We start from the raw sequence: 25,493 nt of genomic DNA, 5'->3' as shown, positions 1-25,493 counted from the left end.
TAAAATATTTGAGAGAAGACTGTGGTTTACCAGCCATTGTTAGACTATTTGTAATTCAAACAGCTTGTCTTAGTCACAGCAATTCCCTGACAAATGAGAATAATATGAAGTAATCTTTTGCTAATCAACCATATTTAACTTATGTGATTCAAATCTGTTTAAACGATGAATAAACTTACATCAGATCCCTAAGCATGTGTTCCAATCCCTTGCCAGATAAAAGCATCCATAAATGAATATTTCATCCAATTTCATACAGATGGATATTCCATTTAAACTTAATCAAAAGCCATGTAACAGCTGGGATTCACATTGATAGAGGTGACTATACTTGCTAGAATACAAAAGGGGCAGGGTGCCTTTTACAGTAGATGAGAGGTTCCATAAAAGACAACTTTGGAAATAAGCTTTTAAAAAACTCTTTAATCTACAAGAATGTTTTTAGGTTTCCCCTTCCCTCCAAAAAGTACACAATAGAATAAAAATAAATAAAATTATAATTTGCATTCCATTCTAAACATAAGTTGCCATGCATACTACGTAAATGATTATTTATAAGCTGATATCATGGGACACCAATTATTTTGCAAGGTTACTGACAGCAGGCAACTGTTCTCTATTTTATTTTTATTCTCCCATAGTAACTGATACAGAATAAGGCCCTTGTCATCTACTCCAATCCCTCTCATTTATTAACAAATGAAGAAACTGAGGCCTAGAGAGGTTAAGTAATTCACCCAAGATCACACAAATAATAAATAGCAAAGCTGGGATGCCAACCTCAATACTTTGACTTCAAATCCAGAGCTCTTTCTACTTTAACTTGAAGGAAGAAAGTAAGGAAGGAAGAGAGGGAGGGAGGGAGAGATGGAGGAAGTAAGGGAGGGAGGGAGAGAGGGAAGGAGAGAGGAAGTAAGGAAGGGAAGGAGAGAGGGAGGGAGGAAGAAAGGAAAGGGAAGGGAGGAAGGGAGGGAGGAAGGAAGGAAGGAAGCAAATGAAATATTCATTTATTAAGCTCCTACTATGTGGCAGGTACTGTGCTAATAAGTTTACAAGTTCTTATTTCATTTGATCCTTTCAACAACCTTGGGAGGTAGGTACCATTATTATCCCCATTTTACAGTTGAGGAAAATGAGAAATACAGAATTTAAGTGACTTGCCCAGGGTCACACAGCGAGCTAGCAAAATTCTGAGGTCACATCTGAACCCAAATCTACCCGACCTCAAATCTTTTACTGTGGCACCTTGCTGCTGACACTGCCCACAGTGGCTACTCAACAAATACTGACTGAACTGATAGGCAAGGTGGCATTATTTAACTAAATATCAAAAGAAAAGCACAGAGATGTTTTTCAAATAAGTATATTACATACTAAAGTAACTGTAATTGGATTTGGGAGGGTATAAGATGCATTTTGGTAGAATTTATGATAAAATACAGCACTTTATTTATTACCACAGCTCCCCAAATATGAACATCCAGACATAAACACTCAGGCAGAATACCATCCTTTTCCTGAAAGAAGGGAGGGTGGGGAGAGAAGAGAGATAGGTTGGACAAGTAGGATCTATCCCTTCTTGTACTTGGGGCTGCAACAAAGGGAGGTGAAGGTGTAAAGTAGATGTGTTATTAGCATTCCAAGTTGGAATGTGGACCACATTTTCCTGGAGAAACAAGGTTATAAATGATGCTTAGGGGGCAGCTAGGTGGCACAGTGAGTCAGGCCCTGGAGTCAGGAGGACCTGAGTTCAAATCCGGCCTCAGACACTTGACACATGTACTAGCTGTGTGACCTTGGGCAAGTCACTTAACCCCAACTGCCCTGCCAAAAAGCAAAAAATAAAAAAAAAAAAAGAAATTAAAAATAAATAAATAAATAAATGATGCTTAGGTTTTACAATACATAAATATTAGAACGAGGCTACACTTGGAAGTTTTTCTGGACTGAGACCCTTACTGATAACATGATTTCCACTGGAAAGTAGAAATAATGGAAAATAAATGAAAATGGAAAATGGAGTTCCAAATGCCCAATTTATAAAGATTTTTAGAATGCAACCATTTCATTGGAGAAGGGCAGTTTGCATTGAGTCTTTTATTCTGGGAAGCGAAAGCCAGCATAAATTACTTCTTATTATACAAAGCAGGATTTCAAATATGGCGGTGCCAGTTTTTTTGAAGAGGCAACTGCAGTACCAGGAAATGGTGTTGCAGGTTAGATATAAGATCAGGATGAAGCACTGTGGGTCTTATACTTCATTCATGATCCTCTGATTCTTGCTTTGAAACATATGTCCTTCAAAGGACTAACTAAATAAATATACCTTGGTAGCTTTTGAGATGAAAAAATGGAAAATGACATGAGCTGTAGTAAAGTTGTAGCACATGAACAAGGTGAAATGTTGTACTGCTGGGATCCTCCATGGAAAATGTTTCTTTAATACTCTACAGGAAAACAATGTATTTTTTCCATTCAAGGACAAAATGTACCTCAGCATCATGATTTTTTTTTAAATGTAGAAGTCAAAAATTGATTCATCTTTCTTTTTTCTTGCAAATCATTACTATGAAATTTTTTCATCTCAAAAGTTTTTGTTTAAGTGTCAAAAGCCCATAAACAGTATCAATTTTGTTTCACTCTTTTCACAGCCATAAAACAATGATAAAGCTTCAAACCAAAATTTCCAGAAATGCAGAATAAGACAGACCAAAGGATGAATGCCTAAAGATTCTGACAACCTAGTTGAAAATATACTTGCTGAATGGGGGAAAGGAGAAGGGCAGGAGACTCAACCCCTCTATGTGTGGCTTGATTTCTTTGTATCACTTGATGAAGAGGGCTTCCATATCAAATTCGATAGCACATACAACTAGAGAGAGTCATACACAACAGGAACAGGAAATGCCATCTTGTTTTGGATCTATAGAGCATATCAATCACCAAAAGGATGATACAACTACAGATAGTTGGGCCTCAGCAAGAGCCATCATGGTTATTAAAGACAACAACACAAATATAAAGTGAAGACAGAACATACCTGTTGAGGTCAAGATTCTTATAAAATTCCAGACATTTACCAAAATATTTTTTTTGAGAATTTAGAACATCCAGCTGGGCTGCACATGTTCCATGTTTCTCCCACTCATGCTTCCTAGAAGAAATAAAGAAAAATTTAGAATATTAAAAAGTCTCTGTGTGACACGAAAATTGGAAGATACATAATGAGAATATTTATATTTGTTTCCACAAAATAAACCCATTTTATCCTACTGCTCTTTCAGACAGGTTATTTCTCCAGCAAAGCAAGAGATGAGAATTCTCGCAACATGTAGGATTCTGAAGTCCCCCAAAACACAGGCATGAGCTACTTGGCATAACATTCAACAGCCCCCATAGAATGCTCTCTCCATTCCCTTCCCTCCTTTCATTGCTACTCAGTTCCAATTCATTTCTACGATTACAGCCTGCTCAATTTGCAATAGACTAAGGGTGAAAAATATGAAAATGCCATTGTTCAAACACCCACACGTTCACTAGGAGATGTGAGTCGTGTGTTCTCACGCAGATAGCTAGTATTTTACAGTCAGAACATTTCACAGAGACAGTAAGGATAGACAGTCATTTCTCAGCAACTAGGCATGAATAGATAAGACAACTAATTCCTAAGAAAAAATGCTTTAGAATTATTTAGTCTCAGCCTCTCCTCCTCACAGATAGTTTATTGCCTAGAAACACAGTAATGGTAATTCAAAAGAAGAGAGAGAATATCCACCCATCTATCCCCTAAACTGTCTTCAAACTTACAGTACAATTTTTCTTCAAGAAAACTCGATTTGACAACTTAAATCATGGCTTTGATATGTCATGAGCTTTGGTATGTCTAGTTCCATGAGGACAGAGAAAAAGTTTATCAGGTCATCAAGAATTAAGCTAAAATTAACAAGTATCTATCAAGCACCTACTATTTACCAGGCACTCTGCTTAGGATTTTGTTTTTGTTTTGTTTTTGCAAATATTACCTCATTTGATCCTCACAAAAAACTTGGGAGGGAGGTGCTAATTTTACAGATAAGGTGAGGCAGACAGAGGGTAAATGATCTATCCAGAATCACACAGATATTAAATGTCTGAGTCTGGATTTGATCTCAGGTTTTTCTAAATCCAAGTCTAGGGTTTTATCTACTGTATCACCTAGCTGCCTCTAGATGCCCAGGAATGATAAATGAATGCAGATGAATAAGGAAAACAGTTGATTGAAAATTACTTGGCTACATACAGTAATAAGAAGGGATTCTGCGCTTGTCAACACTACCTCTATAGCACCTACTCATTTCTCAGCCTCTTGCAAAATGACTTTTCTCCCCATCACTCTTCCGAAACTTAGCAATGACCTCATTATAAATCTGATAATAATTCAATTTACTGACATACAATTAATCTCCCAACTGTTTACATTTTTAAAAACTTTTACTGTGCAGTGTTTCCTCCTCTTGCTGCAACCACTTGTTTTATATAAGTTGGTGTTAAGTTCACAAGTTTTTGACATATTCTGGCAAAAGGGATTTAAAAAAGATAGAGGAATGACTCATATTCTTATAGATTTGGGCGGGGTGGTTGGAAAGAAAAAGAAATGTACATGATAATTTTATTATATTTTTAAAAGGAATAGCAAGTTGTACATAATAGATTTGCAGTTTTATGTGCAATCATTTTTTATTCTACTATGTTATGAAAATGCTTGTTTTATTTCATAAGTTAAAAATAAATTTTTTAAAAGGACAGAGGAAGTAGAGAATATATGTGTGTATATATAAAATATATATACATATGTATGCATGTATGTACATGTCTATATGTGTGTCTATCTATACACACACATGAACATCCATATATCAATATCCCAAGTTATATATTGTAGAGAGTGGTCACAGAAAAGGAAGAAAGAAGAAATTAAAAGGGAGGATACTAAGGAAGCTATAGGTACGATCAAAATAAATTTGCTGAACCTGAAGGGAGGGATTAAAAGAAAAAAAAAGAGAAGAAGCAGAAACCAAGTAGGTGCCAGTCAACTGGGGAATGACTGCACTAATTATGGTATATGAATATAATGGAATAAAACTGTGCTATAAAAAATGACAAAATAGAAGATTTCAAAGCAAAGAAGATGAAACAGTCCCTGACCTCAACAAGATCCTACTCCATAGGGAGAAACCATCTCTACAAATGGGTTTGACCTTGGGCTCCGCCAGGTGCTACTCTTGTGACTTGGGCTAAGCCCAATATGATGCGTAGAAACAAAACTAGTTTTACATCATCAGTTCAACAATCAAAATGTATCTGGCTCTGCGCAAGCTTCAAGTCTTGGCACAAATTCTCATTTGAAATAAACAGAACATGCACCAGATACTGTCACCTCAGGTTTATTCAACATCACATCATGAAGTAACCACAATAAAAAGTCTAAAATAAAAATGAATTCAAGGTTGGAATTAATCCAAAGTCACCCAACTTGTTATGGTTGCCACTGGTTTTTAAAATTTCTTTAACCTTAAAGAGAAAATGTCACTTTGAAGGACAGGTAGAAGAAAAGATGCATGACTAGACTGCATAATATAAAAGTTTCCATAGCAGCTTAAAGAATCAAAAGATGTTGATGACAGATGAGACCTTAGCATCCAATCCACCCCTTTCTGTTTCACAAGGATTATAAACAAATCTTTCTACAAGGATCTGCACTCGTTGGAGTCACCAAGGACATGTTTGAATCCCACCTAGAACACCTAATAACAGCGTGGCCAAAGGCCAGTCACTTGAGCCTCAGTTTCTTAGTCTGTAAAATGGGGATAATAATAGGTTAAAAAGTCATAGAAACAGTGAATGGAGTCACTGGGGAGTAATGAACACTCTTCCCAGCAGCAATGGCAATATTTATTTGAATATTTATATGATTATGGTTTCAAAGTTGGAAAGCAGGAGCAGGAAAGGAGGGAAGGTTATTCATAGCAGCATTCAAGAACACAGTCCAAGTAAAAAGAAGGTACAGGACCTGGTTAGCTATGCAGTGAATGGGTACATACTATAGTATTTATTTCTCAGGGTTGTTGTGAGCCCCAAAGGAGATAATACAGGTAAGGCACCATATAAATGTCTGCTATTCCTATTTAAGGAACCTGGAATACAAAGAAGTAGAAGTAGTTACTAGCTAATTCATAGATTTAGAGCTGGAAGGGACTTAAGAATCACTTAGTTTAAGTCCCTTATATTACTGAAGAGGCAGCGGAGGTTTCGGGACTTTGCCCAAGTCACAAGAGTGGCACCTGGCACAGCCCAGGTTCAAACCCAGGTCTGCTGAATATCTCCCATGATCCCCTCTCTTTCTAGCTATACTTGACTACAGCCTTGACTGTGGCTATAGATAACCTTCCCTGCTTTCCTTTTTCTGCTTTCCAGCCCTGAAACCATAATCCAGAAAATACTGCCATTGCTACTGGGAAGAATGTGTTAGTGTACTTCCTGGTGACTCCACTCACCATTCCTATGACTTTCCAACCAAAACATCCCTTCCTAGACGCCACTCCCCTATAATAGTTGTGTCCCCTGATGAGAATGGAAGCTTCTTAAGAGCAGAGACTGGTTAATTTTTCATTTGTATCATCAGACCTTAGCACCCACTGGTTGGCACATCATAAGTTTTTAATAAATACTTTTTCATTTATCTGTTTATATAGTTACGTCCCTTCCCCTTACCAGTAATCTTGGAGACACAATGAAAGAAGGTAGCCATTGTTCCAGGCAGCTTAGCAATCAATCATTCCATAAAGCATCTATTAAGTACCTGCTGAGTGCCAAGGCTGGGTGCTAGGCACCAGAGATACAAATACCAAAATCTCCTCCCTTGTGGACTTCATGTTCTACTGGTGAGATACAACTTATTTACAGATATGTAAATAGATGTGTACACAAAATAAACACATAGTGCTGGGCATAGGCGGAGAATGGACACACTAATTATTGTTGTTCAGTTGTATCTAACTCTTTGTGACCCCATTTGGGGTATTCTTGGCAAACATACTGGAGTGGTTTGTCATTTCCTTCTCCAGCTCATTTTCCACATGAGGAAACTAACAGGATTAAGTGACTTGCCCAGAGTCACATAGCTAGTAAGTGTCTGAGGCCAGATTTGAACTTACGAAGACGAGTCTTCCTGACTCCAAGCCTGGCATTCTATCCACTGTGCCACCTAGCTGCCTGGACACACTAATAACTGAAAATCATGAAAAGATTCTTAAAAGGGATGGGACTTGGGAAGCTAGGGATATTGCAAAAGGTGTCAGTAAGGAGGGAGAGCATTTCAAGTATAGGGAACAATCTGAGCAAAAGCAAAGAAATAGAAAATGGAATGAATGTTGTCTATGGAGAACAGCAAGTGAGCCAGATGGGCAGGACAGCTGACTTAGATTGCGTGAGGTCAATGATGTCTAGTCAGGCTGAAAAGAGTTCAAATTGTAAACCCAAATCAGTAGCAGGCACAATACATGGTGTCCCAAAAGTCTTAGAGCATTTTTAAGTGATTTAATCTAACATCTTTAAGCTATTTAAAGCTTAAAACTACACCAAGACTTTTGGGATACCCTGTATTTGCTAACTTTAAAGACTCGTTTTTCTCTTGTGCTACCTGACGACTCTCAAGCCAGGATCACATCCCCACAAGCAACAACTGCCTTCACTAGGGAAGGAGTAGAATTGTAAGAGTTGGAAGAGCCTTCAATGGCCATCTAGTTGATTCCATAATTAAAAAGAATTCCCACTATAAAATACCCAACACATAGTCATCCAATCTCTGCTTGAAAACTTCCAGGGAAGGGGAAGCCAAGGCAGTTTTGGACAGTTCTAATTATTAGCAAGCGTTTTCTGACATCAAGCCTACGTTGGTCTCCTTGCAACTTCTACCCACTGCTTGTAGTTCTGAGGGCCAAACAATAATCATTAATCCCTTTTCCAAAAGACAGCCCTTCAAATACTTGAACACAGCTACCATGTTCCACTTGGCTCTCCTCATCTAAACAATGCCAGTTCCTTCAAACAATTCTCTTATGACATTGACTCAAGGCCCTTCATCATTTTGGATTGATCTCCTTTGGAAACTTTCCAGTTTAATAATGTTCTTATGAAACTGATTTCTGTGGACCCAGAACTGAACACATTTGTCCAGGAGAGAATAGAGAACGGTTTCCTTATTCTTAGAAGCTAGGCCTCTCTTAATGCAACCCAACACTACCTTTTCATTTTTTTTAATTTATATATTTTTAGTTTTAGTTTACAACATTCAGTTCCTCAAGTTTTTGAGTTTCTAATTTTCTTTCCCTTCCACTCCTCCCCGCCCCACCCAAGACTTCATGCAATCCAATATAAGTTCTACATATAGCTTCACACTAAACATATTTTCACAATAGTCAAGTTGTAAAGAAGAACTATAACCAATGGAATGAACCATGAGAAAGAAGAAACAAAAACAAAAAAAAAGGGAGCAAATAGTTTGCCTCAATCTACATTCAGATTCTGTAATTCTTTCTCTGGACGTGAATCGCTTTTTTCATCATGAGTCTTTCGGAGTTGTCTTAGAACCTTGCATTGCTGAGAAGAGCCAAGTCTATCAAAGTTAGTCATCACAGATACAGTGTGTCTGTAATCGTGTATAATGTTCTCCTGGTTCTGCTCCCCTCACTCAGCATCAGATCATGTAAGTCTTTCCGGGTTATTATGAAGTCCATCTGCTTCTCATTTCTCATAGCACAATAGTATTCCATTACATTCATATACCACAACTTGTTTAGCCATTCTCCAATTGATGGGCATCCCCTTGATTTCCAGTTCTTTGCCACCACAAAAAGAGCTGTTATAAATATTTTTGAACATACGGGTCCTTTTCCCACTTGTATGATTTCTTTGGGATGTAGCCCCAGAAGTGGTATTGCTGGGTCAATGGGTATGTACATTTTTATAGCCCCTTGGGCAAAGTTCCAAATTGCTCTCCAGAATGGTTGGATCAGCTCACAACTTCGTCAACAATGCATTAGTGTTTCAATTTTCCCACATCCTCTCCAGTATTTATGATTTTACTGTTTTATCATGTTAGCCAATCTGACAGGTAAGATGTGGTATCTAAGAGTTGTCTTGATTTGCATTTCTCCAATCAACAGTGATTTAGAGCATTTTTTCATATGCCTATAGATACCTTTAATTTCTTCCTCTGAAAACTGCCTGTTCATATCCTTTGACCATTTATTAATTGGGGAATGACTTGTATTCTTATAAATTTGACTCAGTTCTCTGTATATTTTAGAAATGAGGCCTTTATCAGAGACACCAGTTGTAAAAATTCTTTCCCAGTTTTCTGCTTCCTTCCTAATTTGGTTGCATTAGCTTTGTTTGTACAAAAACTTTTCAATTTAATGTAATCAAAATTATCATTTTTGCTTTTCATAATGTACTCTATCTCTTGTTTGGTCATAAATCCTTCCCTTCCTCACAAATCTGACAGGTAAACCATTCACTGCTCTCCCAGATTGATTATAGTATCAGCCTTTATATCTAAATCGTGAATCCCTTTTGACTTTATTTTGGTATATGGTGTGAGATATTGGTCTATGCCCAGTTTCTGCCATACCATTTCCCAATTTCCCCAGCAGTTTTTGTCAAATAGTGAGTTCTTATGTCAGAAGCTGGAGTCTTTGGGTTTATCAAACAGTAGACTACTACAGTCGTTGACTACTGTGTCTTGTGTACCTAACCTATTCCACTGATCCACCACTTTAATTCTTAGGCAGAACCAAGCAGTTTTAATGACCGCTGCTTTGTAATACAGTTGAAGCTCTGACATGGCTAGGCCACCTGCCCTAGCATAACACTACCTTTTTTGATGCTAAGTCAAACTGCTGATTTATATTAAGCTTGCAAGCCACCAAAACTGCCAAACTTATCTAAATACACCTCCCCAGGTTACTTGTTAGGTTTGACTTTTTGAACCCAAGAGCAAGAGGTTACAATTAGAATTATTCCTACTGAATTTCATTTTATTATAGATTAAGGTTCTTCCTCATCTTTGCCTCCAGACTTCCCAGGTTTTCTTCAACTCCCAATCAAAATCCCGTCTTCTACTAGAAGCCTTTTCCAATCTCTCAACTCTTAGTGCCTTCCCTCTTTTAATTATCTCCAATTCATCATGGAGATAGCTTGCGTGTATATATCTGTTTGCTTGCTGTCTCCCCCATTAGATACTGAGCTCCTTGAGGGCAGGAACTACTGTCTTTTGCCTCTTTTTGTATCCCCTTAGCTCAGTGCCTGGCACACAGAAAGTGCCTAATAATTATTATTTACTATTAGTGTTGGCTCAATGCTCTAGCCTGTCAAGGTCTTTTTGGATCTGCCCTCTATTATCCGGGTTTATTACCTTATCTTCCTAACAAGAGCTATACAAAAAAATTGATAAGAATGCCACCAATGCCTTTATCTAAATCATTAATAAGAATGTTAAGCCATATAGGCCCAAGCACAGACCACCGAGGCACTCCACTAGAGACCTGATGCCAAGGTGAAATTGAGCCATCAAAGACTAATCTTTGGACCCAATCATTCTGCCTGTTCTGAATGACACGGTATTATTATGATTATTATTATATTCTACATAATCTTATTTTTATTTTACAAACACTGTCATTTGAGGTGGAAAGTGAAAAAACAAAACAAAACAAAATCTTTCCAAAGAGAAACACTGTTTTCCTGATTAGCTGTCCCTGTGCTGAAGAACTGCTACTCTTTAATATATTTTTAAAGAACCTTAAAAATAATGACATAATTTGAACAAAAGATAGCTTTCTTTCTCAATAAAGCCAAGTGAAATTAAGTAGGAAAATATTTCACAGTAGAATAAAATTTTTGCAAGGTAGCTTTCACAAAATTACACCTCTTGCCAGTAACACTAAGAAATCCATGACTTTGGACTGTAAGACTTTGGGGGACAGAATTACTAATTTTCAGAATTACTTTTTTCACTCAATACAAGAAAAAAAAAGCTAAGAAAACTGTAATTTACCACTGAATCCTAGAAGATTAAAAGTCATTTTGACCTTGTCAGAAATCGTTACTCTGGATCATTACATATTTTTCATTAAACATAACTGGGCCTACCATGGTGTTTGGAACACAGTAGGCATTCTATTTATGTTTACTGACTGATTGTTAATTTAACATGAGTTAATATCTCATTGGTCTCTGAAATGAACAGTATAATCACTACAGCGTTCATATTTTTAACAGTTGAACTGGTTAACATAGTTTCTTTGTTCTTTAGTGTGTATGAAATATAGTACGAAATGCTTTTTCTTGGTGCCATCCCATGTCAATGCATAATGCTTGTTATCTCTTGTCATTCCATATTCTAAAACCAGATGCTGTGCTATACAACAGAACTAGCCTAGCTGTATTCTATACCTGAATTAGCTGTTTCTAAACTGTTATCAAACCTGATTTTCTTTTCAAAATTACTCCTATGTAAAGGAAAATTTCAAGCTACAGTCATGAGCGTCTTCATTGTAAAGCTATTTCAGCAAAACATACACACTTAAGGGGACATTTCCCACCTGAACCCTACAACACTATTGAAGTAAAAGTGACTTCCGCATCATTTCTTTCCAACACAAAGCTTTTCCCAACAACCCTCCAAAGAAACACTTTCAGGTTAAACTTGTCTCTGAGAAAAGTCAGACACTTTATCTTGGGAAGAAAAAAAAAAGCAAAACCTGATTCACTGTTATGTGTATTATGAAACTTAGAATGGGGAAAAAAAGAGGCATCTTGCCTTTAACCAATCTAATTTAACAAAGGGAATATTAGGTTTAACTTCTAATGGATATTAAAGGTTTGGCATGATTTTATTAAAGCAATTATTTTTAAAGTTATCTTGAAATCAGCAGATATTAAGGGCATAGACCAAAGATGTAGCACTGGAAAGGAACTCAGAAGCAAACTAGTCCAACCACCTTCATTCTGCATGTGAGGAAACTAAGGCCCAGAAAAGTGATGTGATTTGTCCAAAGTAACAAAGTAGCCAGTGGAAGAGTCAAGTTTCAACCCCAGCCATCTCTGACTCCAAAACAAAACATTCATTTAACTGTAACATAGAGGCTTTCTTACTTTCAGAAAAACTCAGCTTTTTCTAAATATTAAGGGGTTTAATTGAAACTAATTTTTTTTTCATTTTAGATATTAAGCTGGGCCACATTTTTTCCGGTTATTCAAATATCAGAGTATTTATTTTTCATGAACTCATTTTACCTTTTTCCCAAGAGAAGTTCAAAAAAGCAACATCCTTTTTCAGAATAAGCTCTTTCCTATCTAACAGGAAGTCAAATTTTTTGTTGGCATTCAAATATTTTATACTATTAAAGCATGACTTTACAAGCTAAAATTTCACTGACAGAAATAAATATAATGTAATTAATGTATGACACTAATATCCAGTAGTGAGAGACAGCATAGCACAGTGGATAGAAACTAGGCTGCTACTGGGGCAGCTAGGTGGCGCAGTGAGTAGAGCACCGGCCCGGAGTCAGGAGGACCTGAGTTCAAATTCAGTCTCAGACACTTGACACATGTACTAGCTGTGTGACCTTGGGCAAGCCACTTAACCCCAATTGCCTTGTGAAAAAGCAAAAAAAAAAAGAAGAAGCTAGGCTGCTCCCAGAGTCAGGAAGACCCAGTTTCAAACCCTACCACTAACCCCTGTTGGGTGAGTACATTAATCACTGAGAACCTCACCTAATTCCATCATTGTCCATTACCCCATACATAAAAATCAGTTTTCAGGTATTATCAATTCTACCTCCACAACAGCGCTTGCATTCATCCCTTTTTCTCCACCATCACCTATCACCTGACTGTGACAATAACCTCCTAATTGTAAAGGCCATAGTCAAAGTGATAGGTAATAATGACCTCCTAATTGGCTTTCCTATCCCCACATCTTTCTCCTCTCCAACCAATCCTTCTTCTAGCTACCAAAGAAATATTCTTAAAGCACAGAAACCAAGTCATTCTATGATAAACTTCAGAGCTTCCATAATACACATAGGATCAAATATAAACTCCTCTGTCATTAAAAAATCTTCACTGCTTATCTCCAACCTATCTTTTCAACCCTATATATATATATAATTCCCTCGATACACTCTTAGGTCCAGACCAAATGGACTTCTTGCACTTCCTCACACACAACACTTCGTTCCCATCCCTGGGCCTCTGCCCATAGACTGTCTCCCTCCTCGTGAAAGAAATGATTATTAATAACTAATGATTGTGGGAGGTTGAGATTTCCCCCTTTCTTTTCTATTTTCAAGACCTCAGTCTCTGATGGTCGAGTTAAACTTCTCCTCTATCTGACCCAACCCAAACCTACAAGGAATCTCTAGTCTCAGGTGAATTCCACTGAATCAAGGTTTGGTGGAGACAGATCCTTTGGTCAAGATAGCCCAAGGCTGGTCTGAGCATAGAAGTAGTTTCTCCATCTCCACATCCTCTCTCTCAAGGGTCACATGATGTCACTCTCAGCCACTCATTTTAATATAGCTCACCTCCTATTGTGTTAGCCAATAAGAATTAATTGCCACTCCTCTTCTAAAAGAACATATAAGTTCTGCCAACGTCTTTGGTCTAAGGGAGATGACCAAGTGACCATCATTTTATTAATAATGCGCTGGCCTTATTAATAAAATGATTAAATTACCCAGAAACTATGTCCCTTGAAATTATTTTAATCACCACACTCACCTCTACTGTTGAGCTTAAGAACTACCTTCTATCTGAGGCCCTTCCAGTTTCTAATATCTAACCACCAAAATTACCTATTTATAGTGTCTATATTTTGCATACATGTCTCTGTTTACTATTTGTCTCCTACAAGATGCATGAGGGCAGGGAACTGTCACATTTATGTCTTTGTATTCTTAACACATAGAAGACTGCTGATTGACTGATTAAGATGAGGTGGCAATCTGCATAGGGAGGAGGCAGTTTCCACATCAGCTCCCTACACAGATGCAATCACAGATCTAGACCATATGCTCACACATAAACCACATAATATACATTGTATCCATATTCATATCCAATATCAGAAAGTCAAGCAAAAAAGATTATAAAAAGAAAATTCCATTTCTCTATTTGCTTTTACATGGGAGAAAGTCACTCAAAAAGTTACATGACAGAATCATTTCTATACAGTGTGTTTTCAAAGTTCTCAGCTTTGGAAGCAAACAAAGAGAATCTTCTATCTGTGCTTTTCACAAAAATTTTATTTAATACCTCATTAGTAACATTAGTCCTAACTTGTTTTCTAAGAGGCAAGAAGATATCCTAAAGTAATTGACTCACCAGAATTGGCTTCGATTAGGAGATGGATGGATTACATCGGGCCAGAAATGCCTCATGTCAGGCAAAAGATCCTGTTCAATTAAAGAAGAGAAAAATCCATGCATATTTTAGTGACACAAAATTGAGAAGGGAAATTTGGTAAATGGGTACCTTAATATAGCTAAGCTAATTCCACTAAGGTATAAAAAAGGGTTTGTGATTATTCCTCCCACCTAGTATCTAGGAAGAGTTCTCTGAACGCTAAATTGAAGCAGTAACCAAAACTAGATTTCAAAATGCTACTTCCCAATTTAGTTCTGTTAACAGCCACAACCAGCAACCACAGCTGCAAGAATAGACGATGATCAACCTCTGGACATCAAATGAAAAACAAAAGTTCAAGAGAGCGGCTTTTAGATTTCGTACCAAGGAAACAGGAGTAAAAAACTAAGATTTGGGCTGGTTATGTGAGGATGGAAAAGCTATCCTTTTCTACACCCCAAACATTGTAGTAATAACAGAGGACGAAGTATGGCTACATATGACTCAAAGTCCACCATTTTTTCTGCAACACACAATCCACTTAGCATAGGAGCATAAATTTTGAGATGGAGAGGACATCAGAAGCCATCCAGTTCAACTTCCTCATTTTAGAGATAAGGAAATTGAGGCCTGAGGAGCTGGAGTGACCCTCCCAAAGTCACACAAGTACACCAGAGGTGAAATCTAAACCTAGTTTTTCTGACTGGATAGCCAGGGTGCTTTCTACTTTATCATTCTAGAATATAAACCTCTTCAGGGCAGAGACTGTCTTTGTATTCCCAGCCCCTAGCATGGCGAAAATGATAGGTGCCTAATAAGTGCTTGTGGAATTACTGATTGATTGGAGTAAACTTTAAGATATACTGCTCCACAATTTGGAACTATGCCCAAAGGGCTATAAAACTATGCATACCCTTGGAACCAGCAATATCACTTCTATGTCTGTAACCTAAAGAGATCATTAAAATGGGAAAAGGACCCACGTGGACAAAAATATTTATAGCAGCTCTTTTTGTGGTGGCCAAGAACTGGACATTGAGGGGATGCCCATCAACTGGGAAGTGGCTGAACAAGCTGTGGTATATGAATGTAATGGAATACTATTGTTCCATAAGAAATGATGAGCAGGTAGACGTCAGAGAAACCTAGAAAGACTTAAATGAACTGATGCTGAGTAAAGTGAGCAGAATCAGGAAAACATCGTACACAGTAACAACATATCATTGTGTGATAACCAACTTCAATAGACTTATCTCTTCTTGGCAATGCAATGAACTAAAACAATCCCAAAAGACTCATGATGGAAAATGTTATCAACATCCAGAGAAAGACCTATGGAGTCTGAATAGAGATCAAAGCATTTTATACACTATTTTCTCTTTTCCCCTCTTTGGTTCTAATTCTTCTTAATTTGGAATAATAATAATTTGGAAATATTTTTAATATGATTGCAAGTATATAGCATATACAAGATTGCACACCATCTTGGGTAGGGAGGAGGAAAAGGAAGGAGAATTTTTAAAACTCAAAATCTTACAAAAGCGAATGCTGAAAACTATAAATAAATGTTTTTAAAAGATATACTGCTCTAAGGTTTTGTCTAAATGTGAAAACAGTTAAATGGAGAGAAAGATGTCAATACTAGCATCATGTAGAGAGAAAGCAACCCCCAAATTTAAAAAGCATTCAATATTTCAGCATGAGATTAACCAAGCTAAGCCAATGTTCTTCGGGGCTCATCAGCACCTTTTCAGCTTGTCTGTCAGGTCTACAACACAACCAGCTGATACACAGAAGAGCAGCTGTCCAGATCTTGTTTGCTTACCCCCCTCCCAGAAAGGACCCCTGTCCTAGAATAGGGTTGTATACTATGTGTACCCTACCCCAACATAGTCTATAGTTCCCACTGAGTCTCTCTGAGAATGGAGATAAACATGGGGACCTTAGTTCTTATTCAGCTCCTGTCTACCCAATAGCTAATACCTAGGGACATACAAGTTACCTTGACTTTTCAATAAGTTTCAACAATGCACACTGGCAGAGATGGTGACTTTTGTCTTGCATTCCTGCTACCCCAACAAAGGTCCCCTTTCCCCTTATAATTATTATTTTTGCATGGAATTTATTAATAATTTACTTCTGATATTTCTCATTTATCATCAAAAGCAGGAACATTCTTCTCATCGATGTTAATTATTTTTAGGTGGCAAATGGGAATAATTTTGATAAGATGGCTTATGGGGGGGGTGGCTTCCCCCACTGAACTAGCTTTGGAAATAAAGTAATTAAGAACTACTGCATCAGGGCCAGCTCCTCAGAGAGGCATACTCCCTGAGTATCAATGGCACTGGAATGAATGATGAGTATGGGTTGAGAAGAGAAAAGAAAAGAAATAGAAGCTATTCCTCCTGGCCTGAAGGGATATACAAGCTAGTTACAGAAATAAAATACGTTAACAAGAAGCAATCCACAAATACGTACACACACACACCAATCAAATTTAATGTACTTAAAATGAACACATTTAAACAATAAAGGCACTCGGGAAAGGAGTTACTATCTTGGTAGTGTTATAATGCCGCAGATAATGCTAGAAGGGCATTAAGCTATTATCCTCACCTGACAGATGAGGAAATTGAGGCCCAGAAAGGTTAAGTGATTTCTATACGTCAAATAGCGAGCAGTAAAGAAGGCTTTTCCCCCCTACATATTTACTTTAGAACTAATCAATAAAAATACTCCATAAAATCTTTAGGGTTCAATTCTAGTGAGTATATCATGATAGCTAAAATTCAGTCAGAAAATTTATTTCCGAGAACACTGCCAATAAGACAGATAAGACTGTTCCAGTCAGACCACAATTTAGCACCGACTTTTGTTAGATAAATTAAAAAGCAATACCTTGAAAAAAAAACACGAACAAAAATAGCAATACCTTGATCTCATCTAAATTAAAGTGCCATGATCGGTTACATTCTCCAGCTTTGTCAGGCCTAGAAATAAAAAAAAATTAAAAATAGAAATGAATCTTGGGATGGTTTTCCTCAGGACCTATAGCTAACAGTTTACCCTTGCTTTCTATATTGTATTAGAAAAGTTACAACCAACTGTTTTTCTTAGGTAGCCTCATGCAGAAGGTGCTCTTTCCATTAAGGTTTCCAATGAACAAGAGTCAAATAGCAGCAATTTGGAATTATTAATGCTGCACACAGAAACAATCTAACACTAAACACTCTAATTCAATCTAGCAAGAGAACCAGTAACACAATCATAATTGGTGTTTCTTTTTAAAATTGCACAAGTTTTATTAAAACATTAAGAGTCTCATCCTGCAAATGGATTCATGAAAAAAAGGTTCTTCGAGTGAAGTGAGCCAGCTAAGTACACTGTGCCCTCTGCTCATTCACTACCTGGTTATACAAAGAATCCTTTTCCTCCAATATTCATCCAGTTCTGTGACAGTTCCTGATTATACCAATTCCCATTCCTTCTCTATTTATTTATTTAGTTTTAGTTTGCTGCTGACATTTTTTCAGGGACTATGACATTTCAAAAAGTCCTGCATAAGCTAGAAAAGGTCAGCTTGGTCAAAAATTGTTTTGATGACAAGGAAAAAGATCATAGTTCCTTTTGCTGTCAACAAGAGGTTTGACATTGTAGTAGGTTTCTCACAACATAAAATGCTTTGCCAACCTTCAAGTGCTATATAAATACAGGATGCTGCAGTTATAATTATTCTTAACTAGATTTATTCTTTCATTGGTGTAGAGATCGCCTAGTAAATAATTTCCCACATAAAACCAATGCTGATCAGCATCTCCTCTGCAATTAACTTAATGTTTTGAGTTATCTGGAGCCCAGAAAAGTTAAGTAACTTGCCCAGGGTCACCCAGCTAGTATGTGTCAGAGGCACATTAGAACCCAGGTATTCCTGAATCTAAGGCCAATTCTCTATTCATAACGTTACACTGCCTTCTTAACTATTATTATTTTTATTATTACTAATATTTCTTTGTGACCCTTTGGGGGCAGCTTGGTGGCACAGTAGATAGAGTGTTGGGCCTGGAATTAGGAAGACTCATCTTCCTGAGTTCAAATCTGGCCTCATATACTTACCAGCTGTGTAACCTGGGCAAGTTACTTAACCTTGTTTGCCTCAGTTTCCTCATTGGCAAAATGAGCTAGAGAAGGAAATGGCAAACAATTCCAGTATCTTTACCAAGAAAATCCCAAATGAGGCCATGAAGAGTCAGACAAGACTGAAAACGATTGAACAAAAAAAAAAAGGGACCTTTCATCACTTGCTCATTCACCAGCCTAGGTACTATTTTTGCCCAAGTAGTAAGTAAAATTCTAGTAAGAAGTATGTTTTATTGAAATGTGATAATTAAAGTTATAATTATTAGTAGAATTATAATCACAGAGTACAGCATTTGGAAAATTAGAAGCTATGCTGTGAATACCCTTTGATCCAGCAATACCACTAATAGGTCTATATCCCAAGGAAGAAAAAAAAAGTAAAAGGACCTACTTGTACAAAAATATTTATAACAGCTCATATTGTGGTGGTAAAGAATTGGAAATTGAGGGGATGCCTATCAACTGAGAAATGGCTGAACAAGTTACAGTATATGATTCTAATGGAATACTATTGTGCTATAAGAAATGACAAGTAAGGTGATTTCAGGAAAACTTGGAAAGACTTACATGAACTGATACAAACTGAAGTGAGCAAAACTGGTAGAATATTATACAGAATGACAAAAATATCATACAATGATCAACTGCAAATGCTTTAGCTATTCTCAGCAACATAATGGTCCACGGCAATTCCAAAGGACCCATGATGAAAAATGCTATCTACCTCCAAAGAAAGAACTGATGGATTCTGAATAGAAATTAAAGCATATGATTTTTTACTTTATTTTTTTTCATGGTTTTTTCCCCTTTGGATCTGTGTCTTCTTTCACAACATGACTAATATTAAAATGTTTTGCATGATTGCATATGTATAACCTATATCATATTACTGTTTCAGAGAAGGAGCAGAAAGGGAGGGAGAAAATTTGGAAGTCAAAAATTTTTAAATCATGTTAAAAATTACCTTTACATGTAATTGGGGGGGGGAAACAAAATATGATTTAAAAAAGAAGTCTTCAAAAAAACTTGAAATAAAATAAACACAAAAAAATTTTTAAAAAGAAAATTCAAAGTACCCTAGAACGTACCCTAGAATAAAGAAAAACAAGTTTCAACAAATCCATAAAAGAAAATAGCTATAAACACATGGCCTGAGTAGTCAAAGGGAGGTGATATAGTAGAAAACAAAATGAATTTGAACCTGAAGATTTGGTTTCAAGTGCCACTTCCTCAATTTACCAGGCTTGACCTCTAGTAACTTCTGTGTCCTCTTCTGTAAAATGAGGGTTATAACACTAACACTTCCTTCTTCAAAGGGTTTGTATACAGATCATGTGAGATCATGGGTACAAAGCACTTTACAACTATAGGATGCTCCATACTGTAGGCCACCATCATTACCAAGAGGAAACACAGTTCAAGATGGATATAAAGCTCTCAAGAATGAAATTCCACTAACAAAATTATAAATGGTACCAATGAGCAAGGAAAGATGGACATATCTAAAAAGAATCCACCCATAAAATTGGAGAATGGATGAACAGATTGTGGCATCGGATTTTGACGGAAAACTACCGCTCTATAAGAAACGATGAGTATGAGAACTAGCCTTCCCATTTAGTAGATGGGGAAATTGAAGCCCAAATTGGTTAAATGACTTGTCTAAAGTCACAAATCCAGCCAGGAGCAGAATTCAATTTTCCTGAGTCTCACAAGTTTTCCCTATAATAAAGTGCCTTATTAATTAGATCAGGGTTTCCTAACCTGGGCATGTGTGGACCCCTGGAGTCCATGGATTGACTCGAGGTTCCATGAACTTAGGCAGAGGAAAAATAATATCTTTATATGTCAATAATAATATGATTATATTAATTTGTAATAATTAGTTTATAACAATAAAATAGTAACTTTAATGTCCATCATTCTGAGAAGGGATCCTGGGCTCCCTCAGTCTGCCACAATACAAAATAGTGCCCATGCCACAAAAAAACATCCAGCTCCAGATTCCATGATCTTATCTCTAGAGTCCCTTTCAATTGTGTGACTGAGCTGCATAAATAGCAGTGTGTGACGGTATGAGTAATAAATAGTATGAACTGGGCACTTTAAGGCAAGGTGGGAAATCCTACTATCGCATCATGGGGATAGAACTCACAGTTCTAATAGAACAATGGTAGCTTTTATTCAAAAGAAACATTATAGTAAAAGGGGGATAAGAGAACACAGAAAAGTCAAGAAGATATAGCCCTGTGTAGAATCTATTGATCCTAAGAAAAGAAACAAGGGGAAGAACATGTAGGTAGGGGAGGATGAAAGGCTGGAGAAATAAGTGAAATATCTGTAGAAGCATACTAGAAATCACCCTCCCAGATGGAGGAAACAGGTGATGTCTCTGATACAGATTATAAAACTAAGAGTCAAAATACAGTAGAGACTGAAGATAACAACTTGGACATCTGGTGGAATTTTCATTCCAACGAAAACAGAGTATCTGATAAATTCTTGGCATACTTACATTTTCACTTCTCAGAAGGCAAAGGAAATAAAAAAAGGGATCTGGTTCCTCCAGAAATAACTGTGATGAAAATGAAGGAACTAGCTAATGAAGGGGAAGTGAAAGGGTAAGTTGAGAAAAACTGAATGCCACCTTACTGTTTATGATACACAGAGGATGGCGAAGCTAGTCAGATATGTACCCTAGAATAAAGAAAAACAAGTTTCAACAAATCCATAAAAGAAAATAGCTATAAACACATGGCCTGAGTAGTCAAAGGGAGGTGATATAGTAGAAAACAAAATGAATTTGAACCTGAAGATTTGGTTTCAAGTGCCACTTCCTCAATTTACCAGGCTTGACCTCTAGTAACTTCTGTGTCTTCTTCTGTAAAATGAGGGTTATAACACTAACACTTCCTTCTTCAAAGGGTTTTTATAAAGATCATGTGAGATCATGGGTACAAAGCACTTTACAACTACAGGATGTTCCATACTGTAGGCTACCATTATTACCAAGAGGAAACACGGTTCAAGATGGATAAAAAGCTCTCAAGAATGAAATTCCACTAACAAAATTATAAATGGTACCAATGAGCAAGGAAAGATGAACATATCTAAAAAGAATCCACCCATAAAATTGGAGAATAGATGAACAAATTGTGGCATCGGATTCTGACGGAAAACTGTTGCTCTATAAGAAACGATGAGTACAAGATGCTTTCAGAAAAACCTGGAAAGACTTATATGAACTGATGCAAAATGAAGTGAATAGAACCAGGAGAACATTGTATACAGTAACAGAAATACTATACAATGATTCACTGTGAATGACTTAGCTATTCCCGGAAACATAAAGATCTAAGACAATTCTGAGGGACCTATAAATGAAAAATGCTAACCAACTTCAGAGAAAGAACTGATGAAATCCAAATGCAGATCGACACATACTGGGTTTTTTTTTTTACTTTATTTTTCTTGGGGTTTTTTGTCAGTGTTTACTTTCACATGACTAATATGGAAATATGTTTTGCATGAATGCCCATGTTATAACCTTTATCAAACTGCTTTCCTTCTCAATGATGGAAGAGGGGAGGAAGGATAGGAGAAAATTTGGAACTCAAAATTGTTACAAAAAAAAAAAAAGGTCAAAAGGACAGTTAGGTGGCACAATGGATAATAATGGATAGAGCACCAGCCCTGGAATCAGGAGGAGGACCTGAGTTCAAATCCAGCTTCAGCTTCTTACTAGCTGTGTGAACCTGAACAACTGACCTCACCCCCATTGCCTCCCCCACGCTCCACCCTGCCCCCAAAAAAGATCAAAATTTCTTACATGTAATTGGCAAAAAATAAAATATTAAAATTTTAAAAAATAAAGAGAATTCAACAAAGTCAGATTAAAGCACACACACTCACATGCACATACAAGCAAAAAATTGAGAGTACATATGTCTAAGAAAGAAAAAGAGTGGCATATAACTTTAAGAATGATGTCAGAAAGGTTAAAGCTTAGAAGGGATAAACCTTACAAAAATGCTAAAGATTAATGTCCTTAAAGGATATTATCAAGGATTAAACCTTACAAAAAATGCTAAAGATTGATATCCTCAAAGGATATTATCCAAAAGAAAAATATATTATTTTTCATGTTTCAAGACAGCAACTTTATTACCGAAAAACTCCCAAATGTTCAACAACTGTGGAATGGCTGAATAACTCCCAGGTTCCTTCTAACTCTAAATCTAAGATCCTAAGAAAATGTGAGCCTTTTCTTTAGCAAAGTTTAGAGTAAGAAGCAAAAGGAAAGGCCAGAACCATTAAGCTGGGGACTCATGACATAATAATTAATTATGGAAGGAAAGCACAACTACTCAAACTATTTTGCTACCACGTTCTCTGAAAAGGAAACTAACCTTCAGACTAAAATAAGCACAACAAAAACATGGTTTAGGCATAACTAAGGTAGGTGAGTAATAGCTCTTTCAAATAGGTTCAAGCCTCCTGGCCCGAATGAATTCTATTCCCTGAAAGAACTTGCAAATACGATCGCTAACCCATCGTGGCCTAGTGGATATGGCAGCACCAGGATTTGGAGCCAGAAGCCATGTCTCTAAAGACTGTCTCTGTCATTTAACCTGTATGACTCTGGGGAAATCAATCAAACCTCTCTGAGACTCAAGTTTCCTCGACTGTAAAATGAATAGGTTGGATTAGATGGCCTTTAAGGTCCCTCCCAGCCCTAAATTTATAACTATCATCTCTGAGGACTCAAGGAGCCCATGGGTGACAGAAGGCGGGATATTTGTTTATTTGTGATTCATCGATTCTTTCGCAGGCATTTATCAAGCACCTACATTGCAGAAAAGGTGCTCACTTGCATCTCATCTACACATTCCTATTTCCATGAAGTCACAGGTGCAATCTGTATCCCTATGCCTATTTATCAGGATCTCTGCCAGGTACTGGAGATGCCTCTGCAAAGACATGACCACAGGGGATTCAAGGTCCTGTAGAGGGGACAACAAGCTGGACACCCTGGCTGGAATGCAGGGTGCCTGAAGGACAAGAATGTGCAATAAGCCCACAAAGGTAGTCTGGGGCCATACTGGTGAGGGTTTTAAAAGTCTAGTACATGAACTGATAATTTGTCCTGGATGCAAGAGGGAGCCTTGGTAAGGACTATGCTTTAGGAAAATCACATCGGGAACTATGTAAAGGATGGACTGAGAAGGAAATTAGAATCCAGACATCAATAAGAAAGCTGCTGTCTGTAATAGTTCAGGAAAGAGAGGGGAATGGGGAAGGGAATAAGCATTTATATAGCACCTACGTCAGGAATTGTGCTAAGCACTTTACAAATATTAAATATCACATCATTTGGTCCTTACCAACAACCTGTGAAGTAGATGCTGTTATTATCCTCATATTACAGTCGAGGAAACTGAGGCAAACAGAGATTAAGTGACTTGCCCAGGGTAATACATAGTAAGTATCTGACACTACAGTGTATCAGATCCTCCTCTCTCCAGGCCCAGGACTCTATGAATTGCTCCACTTAGCTACCTGTAGCTGAAAGAGGGAATGAGGGTCTGAAATAGAATGGCTCTGTGAATAGAAAGGGAATGAATAGAGAACCAACAACAGCTGGGATACTTCCCAAAGACGGCCATCTGAATGGAGGCAGATCACATGGTTCCCCCATATGTACTCCAGCAAGAAACACTGAAATTTGGACCAGACTGAGTAACGGTCAAGAAATCCAATGAGAAACTATGGCAAGTGATTTCTTCTGCCCCAAAACCACATAAGGAGTCAGCCAGAAGACCAGAAGGGGTGGTGGAAAGACAACAGGAAAAGCAAAAGTCAGCAAAAACATTACCCTCCCAATGTGACCAGTGACAGGCCAGAGCACATGAAAGACTGTGTGTCAAGAGATAACAAGAGTGGAGGACTCCTTTGAGAAAGACTGAAGGAGGTCAGAAAGCCCCAGGATGGGTACTTTGGAAGCCCTGGGGAGTAGCACAGACCAGAACAGCACCCTAACTAAGACAGCCCAAGTGCCTAGGGACTCCAGGGTCCCTAACACTATATACTGAGATGCCAGCGAAGGCCCTAAAGATACAATGCTCTGAACTTCAAAGATCCATGGGGTAGGAGGGCTGGCTAACCCTCAGAGGTGGAATTAAGCACAGGAAGCTAGGGGACCCAGGGCAAGACAATGAAGAGCCAACAGCTCCCCCTTCACTCAACAGCTCAGCCAGAGGGGTGAAGCCCATTCATAATGCAAAGTCCCAGTTCAGGAATTTAAGTTGGGGAAATGAATAAATCAAGAAAAAATACCAATCATTATGAAAAATTAGCTTGCCCAAGGTCACACAGCTACTAAGTACCTAAGGTCAAATGTGAACTCATTTACCATTTCTTTCTCCAGCTTGTTTTACAGATGAACAAACTGAAGCCAACACGGTTAAGTGACTTGTCCAGGGTCACACAGCTAGTAAGTGTCTGAAGCCAAATTTGAACTCACAAACCTGAGTCTTCCTGACTTTAGGCTCAGCTCTCTATCCATTGGGCCACCTAACTGCCCACAGCAATGTTAGGCTACATTAATCAAGTACGGTGTTAAGATAAAAGGAGATGAGAATTCAATTGTACATTTCCCTTGTCAGATTACAGCTGGAGTGTTATCAATTCTGAATGCTACATCTTGGAAAAAATACTGCAGGCTAGAACATGTCCAGAGGAGGTGAGGAATTAAAATCTTTGCCATGTAATGATCATTTGAAATAGAGATTTTTAACCTAGAGAAAAGATGACTTTCAGGGTCTATAATCTTTGTCTTCAATTTTTTAAAAGGGACATCTTCTTGTTGTTGTTTGCCCTTCATTCTTAAAGAGGACCAATGA

The 25,493-nt window shown here is 37.5% G+C and overlaps 1 protein-coding gene across 1 annotated transcript in view; it reads right to left on the bottom strand.

Moving 5' to 3' along the window:
• The window catches only part of RNASET2 (ribonuclease T2), a 72,691-nt gene that overhangs the window by 11,911 nt on the left and 35,287 nt on the right, over nt 1-25,493 (bottom strand). The window contains exons 8-10 of the mRNA XM_036768214.1: nt 17,387-17,444; nt 14,431-14,501; nt 3,041-3,154 (exon numbers count right to left, since the gene is read on the bottom strand). Of these exons, the coding sequence (XP_036624109.1) occupies nt 3,041-3,154; nt 14,431-14,501; nt 17,387-17,444 (243 nt within the window). The remainder of the gene's footprint in view (nt 1-3,040; nt 3,155-14,430; nt 14,502-17,386; nt 17,445-25,493) is intronic.

Source organism: Trichosurus vulpecula, chromosome 7, assembly GCF_011100635.1.
Source record: "Trichosurus vulpecula isolate mTriVul1 chromosome 7, mTriVul1.pri, whole genome shotgun sequence".
NCBI lineage: Eukaryota > Metazoa > Chordata > Mammalia > Diprotodontia > Phalangeridae > Trichosurus > Trichosurus vulpecula.
The sequence above is the reverse complement of the archived record's forward strand: the minus strand, read 5'-3'. Positions and strand labels throughout refer to the sequence as shown.